We start from the raw sequence: 10383 nt of genomic DNA, 5'->3' as shown, positions 1-10383 counted from the left end.
CCTCCTACTCCCGCCACACCAATGGCAAACCTACATCCCCTGCATCTCCCTCAGTCGCCAGCCTGATGTCCGGAGCAGGATCCTGCTGAAAGGAGATTTCAGTGCGAGAAGCCTGATCCTCCAGCCCCGAGCATTACTGCAGTGGCRGTAGCACAGACAGAGAGGAGGGACGAGCCAAGGCAGCCCCGGAGCGGAGCCGCTCCGCAGGAGCCCGCGGAGTGCCGCGCAGCACCGCTGCCCAGGGTGCTGACCGGAGGCGCCTGCCTCGGCGCTGCCCAGGGTGCTGACCGGAGGCGCCTGCCTCGGCGCTGCCCAGGGTGCTGACCGGAGGCGCCTGCCTCGGCGCTGCCCAGGGTGCCGACCGGAGGCGCCTGCCTCGGCGCTGCCCAGGGTGCCGACCGGAGGCGCCTGCCTCGGCGCTGCCCACCGCCCAAGCCTGCCTTGAGAAGAGTGGCTCGCTTCCCTTACCATTTCTCCCCAAGTGCCGTTTACTTTATTGGCCAACCCCACCGGCCCACCCCTTGCGGAGTACAAAAAGAGGAGAGAGCTGGAAAAATGTGCAACGTCAACGCACTCGGAGTCTACGTGTGGGAGACAATCGTTTTCTTCAGGTAAGGCTCGTATTCGCGGGAGGAGTGTGYGCGCACCGGGCACTGCCTGGCTGGACCACCTTGGCCATTCAGGGTACAGCCCGCAGATATGGCTTCAGCATTAGCCCAGCGGCATTCGGCCTTTCTTAAGCTGCCTTTTCGTCTCTTCTTGGTTGCCCGGGACTGACTATTATAGAGCCCCAGGCTCGGGACTTTCCGCAGCTTTAGGAGTTACTCCGTTTAATTAGCACTGCAATCTTGCTAACCGCAGTGCTGAAAACACCGACCCCGGCTGGTTGTAAAGTGACAACTAGTGGTGGCTGGGAATGCTGCACTTGAATTTGCCCGGGTAAATATCCCTTCCTCACCCCCCTCCCCATCCTCAGATTGCAGGTTAAGGTGAATTCTGTGGGATGTTTTCACTGCTCAATTTTGTTATCCTGAGAAATCGTGAGCTTCCTTTTTAAGGAGGGCTCACCCCATCTCACCAGCCTGCTATGTCTACAAGCACTGAAAGCACAGAAATAGTCACCTTCCTTCCCAACTTTGTTTCTCTTTCCCACAGTTTTCAAAACCCTTCCCTTGCTAAACCTAAACAAAAACCAAAGGGGATGGCAGGACCATTTTTGTGATTATATCCATTATCGAGCAGCTGTATTTTGACTCTAGTTTAGATGCATTCAGTTTCTCATTAAGGGCTTAAGAGAAGGAACAGGGTTTTTGTTTTTAATTTAAAGAAGTGTTTCTTGTCCATGTCTCCTTGTAACGCTTTTATTAGATACACAAAGGAAAATATCAAAAGGTGGAAAGTAGAAGCTCTTCTGTATCTACATGAATAATGAAGTCTGGGGTAGTGATAGACATCAGATACATGCAACTGAAAAAAAAAAAAAAACCCTTCTGTCGTGACCTGAAGCGCTCAGTCAGACTTCATTTCAGTTGCAGGGATTCCCCTGCATCTCACAAAGTCGCATCTTACAGTTTAACATGAAAAGGACATTATTTACATATACAGCATACATTACCAAAGTAATACTTCTTATTTTATGAATCACAGTAGCATACTTGCTGACACTAGCAAGACTTTTCTAGCTAGTGATCTTTTTCCCTATTAACACTTGTCTTCCCAAGCATAAGATTTGGGGCATCTCCACTTCCTCCTTCTGTAATTCCACAGAAAAACAATGACAGCAAGATTGCAGGATGAACTTAACACACTTAACACAGAGTATTTGTTAGGAAAACCGAGAAAAGTTCTGGAAATAACTAAATCACCAAAATTCAAAGAACAATGAACAACATTCAGTACTTCAGAAACATCCTTTCAAGTCTTATTCAGCCACAAGCGTATAGCAGCACTGCATGGTATAGTGTGGTGGACTAAAAGGAAGCATATGTATGCACCATAAACCCTTTAATTTAGCAAGCAAAGAGATAAAAGTCAATAGTAAATAAGATATGGTGCATCCCTTCATACCATCATAAACACTCTGGAATGCTGTCCAGAAATAAATGGATGACAAGAAAAAGAAAAGGAGCATCTCCAAACTTGAGTTCCCTATGGCCCTGGCATTTAAGAGTCTGACAGGCTTTCTTCTAAACTGCCTGAACAACTGAAATTGATATATACTTATCTTGCCCATCCTGTTCTAAAACACACAGTTATGTATCACAAAATACATGTGAGGACCTACAGATTCTAAGCACATCAGAGTCCTGAGCATTCAAAACCTTGATAAATCATACCCCTCAGGTTCTAATGTTTATACCATTATATATTACATATATGCTATTTATCTGCATGTGTGCATATACGTATATATATACACATGTACACTATTTTTTTTTAATATATATGCTATATTGGATACAAAAAGTATTTCTGGAAATCTAGRTTTCCTAGAATACATAAAGCATTTTCAAATTTTATTAAAACTTAATTAAATTATTGGGAGATGTCAAAACCAAACCGTTCTATGAACCGCAATCATTTTTCAAACAAGAAACAATTCAATAATTCCTACTCAGAACTGACTCCAAGCAATGTTTTTTTCCCCTTCTGTGTGTTATGTGTTCAATTTATTAGAGGCCAAAAGTCTGCCAGCCTTTCTAGTCCAGGAATAGCTTTGCTGTTTCAGTAAGAGGAAGTTTATTCATTAAYAGCCATTCATAAATTTAGTGTGCCAATTACTCAGGCACTCAGTCGTACATAATACTTAAAAAAAGATAATCCAATAATCCATAATAGAAGTATGCACTGCTTTAAGTTGCAAGATGTACCATACTTTACTGTCAGCCTGTCAAAAATATTCTGGAAAGGGTACCCATGTTGTGTTAGCATGTACACTGCAAAATAATAATAAAGAAAAAGCAAAGGTCCAAGAGAAAAAATAGATACAGATGATAAAGGAAATAAAAATACATCTGTTATTTAACCAGAACGTCCTTTGCCAGCCTTTAAAAACAAGACCCTGTGGGAAAGAATAACAGCTGGTGTGTGAATGCAAACATTACGATATTGCCAACATAATATTTGTTTCTGTTACAGTTGGGGTGTTTTAGAAGGAATTTGCCATAAGCAGCTTATTCTGACATGCCTTTCTTTATGGAAAAGTGTTTCCTATTTTGTTACCTGCCTTCCCAGACTGCAGTCACTTATCTGTGACTAAGACATTTACCAAGCATCCGGGTAGAAAGAGATAGGAACAGTGTTGGGAGCGGGAGATGAAATGGTTATTCTGACAGACAGGCCGCTTAACCAACATTCCTTACAGATCTCCACAAGAAGAAATGCTATTTCTTGAGAATAATAATGGACTGGACAATACTTAGGAAGGGACTTCCAGATGCCCTGCTTATATCTGCAGAGACATATATAATGTTCTCCCAAAGTACATGCACTGTGTATTTATATCTCAGTTCAGTTGTTAATTCCCTGAAGCAGAACAAAAACCTACATCTGCCTAGCACTAACTTTGCCTGGCCTTCGTGTTATACTGTAGCATTTTGTTAACTGTAGCAATGCAGAAATACCGCAGCAGAAGCCTGAGGGTGGGAATGCCCCTTGTATGGGTTAGGAGATAAAGATAACCTAGAATCGGCAGTTTAACTGAGTGGACAATGTACTGTGAACCTTTGAAGTGATCTGGGCCTGTTTCTTATTCTATCTGCACCTCTGTAAATAACGTACCAGCATCACAAAGTCCACTGAATGGAGATCAGAGTGGGCCCCTTTTGAATAGTGATCTGTCAGCTAGCAGGAGTGATTCAAGGCTACTGCTTCGAGAGATTCACAGGCTGAAAGTTGCTGCCAGCCTCAGACCCTGTTGGATGGCTCTAATTAGCATTTTCCTATTCCTGTCCCTCAATAACAGAGCTCCTTTCCAAATCCAGCTTTTAAGCAATAAAATGATGCCATCTTGAATGTGATGCCTCTATTAACTTTGTGGAAAGCAAAACACATTTTTTTCTAAAATAAACAAGTAAAATAGATGTTTGGAGAGCTGCTGATTCCAACCCCTTGAAAATACAGTAAAAGGGAAGGCCGAAGAAGGAAAAGGGGAGAAGAATGTATGCATCTCCAAACCTTTTGCTGTACCTCTGCAGCGCTAGATAGCATTGCAGAGATACCTGTGAATGAAGCATTAACCAAAGACTTCCAGAGCCACAAGGTAAGCAACGTGGCAGATATTCCCTGTAGTAAAGAGTGTTTTCCTCATGCTAACTAAAATCTACCAGAAGTTGTGCCTCATGACCAGTTGTATCTCTGCTCTGAGACTGTCACCTCCTCCGTGAAATAAAAAATGATTTAGAGCCAAAAAGTCTAAGGTTTTGCTAAAGTCGCTCTTTAGCCTCTGTGGTCTGCAACCTATAATGGCTCAATTAGAAACCCTGCTAAAAGGGTTACATACTCAAGGTTTGAAAATGTGATAAGGTAGACAATTCTACCAAGAAGCCCTTATAAATCATTCCATAAAGAGATTAATTTGTTTTCATCCCACTAGGAGGCCAAAATGTTTGGGACCTTGCCTGCTGCACAGACTTTATACACACTTCCATCCACACAAATAACATTTCACTTGCATTTTAGGAAATTAAAACAAATTAACATAGAGTACACAGAACATTTTCTAATGCACAGTCTAATCTTAACCTTCATCTCAGATCAGCTGCCTCACAACAACTCCAGACCTGCTCTCTGGATAGGTCAGAACAAAAAAAAGGCTCTAGAGACATCTGTACAGAAACCATTTCCACTCTCCTCCTTAAAGCGTATGCAAAGGGCAAGAGAACAGTATATGAGAAAGATGATTGACAAAAACATTGTCAAAAATGCTGCTGTCTCTCACATGCACTAACACATGCAGATTTTGGATAATACAGACTGGCTGTCCACCTCTATTCCCACTGAGCATTATCTTACTCTGTAGCAAGTCCCACTGGCAAAACATACATTTACTGCTCAGACACAAGAAGTGAGCTGTTTCTGGAAAAAAATCAGACTTGTTATATGGGGGGGATCCTGCCCTTACATATGAGAGTGTTACATCATATGAATTGTCAATGAAGATTTTCTTCAAGAACAAGAATTTAGGCATGGCAGTCTGGTCCCTCCTCATTCCTGTTTTCCCATGAAAGAGGTACTAGAGATCCTTACATATGAAGCAAATCAGCAGCAAAGTGCCTTCTGACTCAATGCTTTAAGTCTTGGATTTAATAGCACAGTCTAAAGGCTAAGAACTTCATTCCACTACCACCAAGTGACTCAAGCCAAAAAGAAAAGCACCTAAAAACAAACACTAGCATACTACAATTGCACTGCTCTTCAGCAAACACCTTCCACATTGGCTTATGGAATTTATCTCACCAGACTTTCATGAGTTGACTTGGACAGAGAGGGATCCCAGCATCTGAACTAAGATTTGAATCAATGTCCAGAATTAAATTACTTTATTATTCCAACACTGACCAGTGATCACTCATTGGTGACAGAAAACCAGCTGCAAAGCCTGCTCTCCTTCCATCCTAGTATGCAGGCTAAAGGCTCTCCAAATTTCAGTATTAAGAGCAAAATGTCAGACCACCTTTGAAATATAATTGTTATTTAGGCACTTATGAAAGACCAGGGTTTTAGAAAAATAAATCATGCTTTCTTTAGCTATATCAAAACCACATCTAAGTATGTCAAATCATCTAAATCTGTTCACCGAGTTTCACTTGCTCATTTTCTGTAACCCTTCAGCTTTTCTGAGAATCCCAAAGTAACTAATATTAAGACAGATAGGTTGATAAGGCATTTTGATTTCTATCCATTTTGTCTGTATCAGCTCTTGCTGTTGTGGCACATTAAATCAGAGTTTCACTATTTCCAGCAAATTACCCTTTTGATTTGCTATTGTTACTTTGCATACTTTCTATTGAACTTTGTCTACTGGCAACAGCAGAATAATTTCTATTCTTATGTAGTACAGTTACAGTCGTGCACTCTGCATTTTCCAAGAAAAAGGGCTCATCATATTGTCACATATGTTTAAAAAAAAAAAGAAAAAAAAAGGCTGCCTGCTAGACCTGCTTGCAGAGCCCCAGAAAAAGCAACTTTTGCATTGCACTTGACATTAATAAGATATTGCTGATTCAGCAGGTCGTTTCCCCTTACAGAAAGGAAACAAGTTCACATCTTCTCTCTTTCCCTCTCCCTTCTCCCTAAAAGATTCAAACAATTTATATTTGCTTTTACAGAGCCAGACAACAGAGACCATCTCCCACATAGGGAGAAGGCTTACATTGGTATTTCTTAGCCATGATGCTTAGCTGGTGCAAAATAACATAGCCCCCTTAACCTCTTGGGAACCTGCTGATTTACTCCAGCTCATCTGGTCCTAGAGGTCTGCATGCTTTGACCCCAGTGATGCTATAGATAAAGTACAACATTTCCATGCTGCTAAATCTCTACTCATACTTCAGGGGACAGAGGCTCAGAAACTGAAGAAACAATGACTTGATCTCTGTACCCCTCAGAAAGGCCAAAGCACAAAGAGGGTTTGCAGAAAACAAATAGATGGAGACAGATGCACCTGTCATTTACACACACTGAGCACACCCTATTATACAGGCAATTATTCCATCCATATAATGCACCATGGTAAGCTGCTGATTTTGGGACTGCACCACATCTGGCTGGTACATAGACACAGTTGGCATCCTGTATACACATCTCTGCTGGATCTAAGTGCCAGCTGAGAAAAGCAGGAGAAATCTTAATTTACCAAGCTCTACGAAATCTGGATTGGGGCGGGGGGAACACCACCACCACACACTTGCACCTGCTTTCCTTTTGATTCCTCCCTCTTCGTCCTTCCACTGTGGCTCACAGCCCTTTAGAGAAAAAGACAATCAAAATCCAAATGCCTTAGCAGACAGCCTCCAGGGAACTCCATTGTTTTTATCAGTGCCTTATTGTGGGGTGGGTAAAGAAAGGAAAAACTGCCAAGAGGTTGCCAAGACAAGAAGTGTCGCATGTATGGAATAGCAGGGCTTGCAGTGCAATCAATCATTGCACGCATTGCCTTCAGACAAAAGCTGCTGAAAGCAGCTCCCCCCACGCTCCTGATCTATGAGCAATTTCTGCCCCTACGATTGCTCGCCCAGAATGCAGATTCTGTCCCCCAACCCCAGCCCATGAAAGGCTGGAGTAAACACACAAATCAATAAATAGCAACCAAAAATGTGATCAATAGTAGACTAAATCACTATCACATACATCTATTTCAGCAGCAAAACACAGCTGAGCCAAGAATCATGCAGGAAATCCAGCAAAATTCATTGCTTCTCACCTTTGCCGGATTTCCTTTGGAATTTTAATTCTTTCTTTTTAGAAAATGCAAGTAAAAAGATGCTTCAGACAAAGCCCCAAAGAGCACAGACTCCTCCTTCTCCCATCTCTCATGGGCAAGGTATAAAACCTGAAAGCCTATAAGAGTCAGCTGCTGTCAGCACCCTTTAAAGAGTGATTAACTCCAAGTGGCTTTGTAGGTGCCAATACCCCTATGCAAAATGGGTCAAGCCCACCATTACAGCAGGATCTGTAGGATCATGTATGATTGCAGTTGGGGGTAGGGAAGCAAGATACTCCAGATTCCTGGGCGAGACAGCCTTTTCTCATGTTGTAAATACTGCAAAGACAGACTGTGGACAAGAAAGTGATTTTTCATGTGGTGTCTTTACAATTTCTTCCCTCTGTTCACTCCCACTGCTTTTACCCTCCAGAAATACAGCTGAGAGTAGGGCAATGGTTCTTGACACATACACAGATTTTTTTTTCCCCTGCACCAGAGCTCCCAAGACCTGACTTACAAATCGAAATGTGTGCATCCCATCCCTCCTGCTGCCCCTGTGCACCGGAGAATCACAAGCATCCTCCAGCTTCCAGCCCTCTCCATTGTGCCCCATCCCAGAGCTGCAGGCTTAGAAATCATCTGCCAACAGCGTGGCTGACAAAGTACAAGCCCCATCAAGTATGGCTTGCTCTCCTGCACCAATGCGGGCCCTGCAGTGCTGCCAGAGTTGAAGACATGTTTTTTGKTTTTTTTTTAAATCAGGGAGCTGAAGAGAATGAAGTCAGAGGGCAGCCACGATGGGAAGAAAAGCCCTCCTAGGCAGAGCTTAGCCATTCATTCCAAAAGTTGCATTTCATTACAATTCATGAATAGGCTGATAAATTACACAAACAGTCACAGACAGCACAGGGGGAACACTCACCTCCAGCTGCCTTTACAAAGCAAGGTATTTGCTTTATGTACATTTCCCCAAACCTGTGCCAATTTGACTGCGCTTTGCATGGTCCAACAGCATCGCAATGACTAGGATTATTTTAACATTTTCTGACTGAATTAAATTTTCTATCGGTCAACTCATTTTACACAGTATAAAATACACCTGACAAAGAGAGCCCCAGTTTTACTGTGGGACCCACAATTTCATAGGTAGGTTGTATGTGTTACCTCAGGAAGCCTTCTCAGAGGATCTGTGGTAAAGTTTCAGAAGATAAAGACCACCACCACTGTGCACTGGATGATATATTCTTTTTAAAGCAATTCTATTCATACCATTTCTGATTTATCAAAAAAGAAAAAAGCAGTTGCAATATTCTTATCCAGTCTTAACGAGCAGCAGAAACCTTTAAACTAAAACTAATTTTTAAAAAACAGCTGTAACAAACTATTTGAACTGTTGAAATTGCAACCGATAGTGCAACTGCAGAGCTATAGATAGAAAAACATCAGAAAAGTGTCAGAGAATTATGAGAAATCGTGGGTCTGTGATCTAAAACCTGAGGTCAATAGAGTTTCCCACCGCAGCTCTCCATCCAAGTACTAAATCAAGAACACATCACTGAACAGAATATTCTTACCTAGAATGTGAAACCTTGTCTTACAAAGACATTTTTCCTTTTAGTTACTGTATTCAGAAAGGAAGTTTATGCATAGCTTTAAACATCTGACTAGTCCCCTTGACTTTAAAGGGAATATTCAGAGCGTGTGAAGCTAGACACATGCTTTTGTCTTTGCAAGATTTTTTTCATTTTTTTTTCCTAAAAGAATGTAATTATAAACTTTTTTTTAAAACCCTTGACAATATGCACATGTAAGAGTCTATGCTGGTGCTTACTGGATCTACTTCACAAACGGTTAAGATTTAAGCCCTGACTTGCAATTCTCCATTGTTTTTCTAAATAGTTTTCTTAATGTGTTTTCTCATATTTTCTTAACATGTTTTTGAATCTAAGTGCCTTAGGATCATATGTCCCAAGAAAGTCATTCATGCTCCAAGAGCTGTACTCCCTTCTGGAGGAGGGTGTAGATAAGAACATCAACAGGCAGAGCATCCATGACTTCATAATTGTGAATTTAATGCACTCATATGGTGGGGGGGAAAACATAACTCCATTAGGTAGTGTAAAGAAACAACTTGCCTCAGTTTGAAATACCAACCACTGAAAGCTTTATCTGTAATAAATGAAAAGAAATCAAAGGCTGGAATAAGCACTCCCTCCTGGTTTGTTATGGCATGTTTGGAAGCCAACAGTGAGAGGGTGCATAGCACTAGTACTGCGAGGGTGCACSTTCACTGGCCAAAGACACTTTGATAGGCAAGAGTAACCATGCAACGTATGAAAGAGGGTTTGAACACCAGTCCTTTTAAGAGCAGGGGTATTGGGTGCAACAGAGCACTGTTTCCATGCAGTTTGTTGGTTTCACTGCACTATTCCTATCTCAATTACATATAATATGCAGATTTCTTTTAAACTCCCCACACACACACACACAGGTGTTCTAGTCATTTATTTTCTTAGTGCTCTGTCCAGGCAGAGTCAGTGATTGTTCCAAGCCTGGTGGCTTTCCATAGACTTAATCAATGTAATTGGGATGTTTTATAGCTCTAGACAGGGTGTTTTGCCATATGGGGTAGGAGCCATGGGCTGCAGAAACGTGGCAGTGAAGCACAGAGCCATCTGAATGCTGCAGTCTGAAAAAGAGATTTTTTCAATTCAGTAAGGTCTTTGCTGCTTTCCCTGGCTAGGGCTGYTCAGAGAGGGTTAATTCCCAAGGCCTCTGGAAAAGCATCTCCCAGCTCCTGCCCTCCTGTGCAGGCACAAGGACCAGTGGTAGCGTGTTGTACAGGACCTTTCACCCAAAGGATCCCAAAATGCTCTCAAAACTTTAACTGAACACACCCTGCGGCTACTGCAATGCAGCTACTTCTGGTGCAAAAGCCAGAATTGGTTTAAACAGCT

The 10383-nt window shown here is 42.1% G+C and overlaps 1 protein-coding gene across 1 annotated transcript in view; it reads left to right on the top strand.

The window, feature by feature from the left end:
• Positions 1-555: 555 nt before the first annotated feature.
• Positions 556-10383, top strand: part of GLRA1 (glycine receptor alpha 1) — a 48358-nt gene continuing 38530 nt past the window's right edge. Inside the window, exon 1 of the mRNA XM_026066655.1 lies at positions 556-611. Coding sequence (XP_025922440.1) covers positions 556-611 — 56 coding nt within the window. The remainder of the gene's footprint in view (positions 612-10383) is intronic.

This window comes from Apteryx rowi, unplaced genomic scaffold (assembly GCF_003343035.1).
Source record: "Apteryx rowi isolate R43461 unplaced genomic scaffold, aptRow1 scaffold_245, whole genome shotgun sequence".
Lineage (NCBI taxonomy): Eukaryota > Metazoa > Chordata > Aves > Apterygiformes > Apterygidae > Apteryx > Apteryx rowi.
The sequence above is the reverse complement of the archived record's forward strand: the minus strand, read 5'-3'. Positions and strand labels throughout refer to the sequence as shown.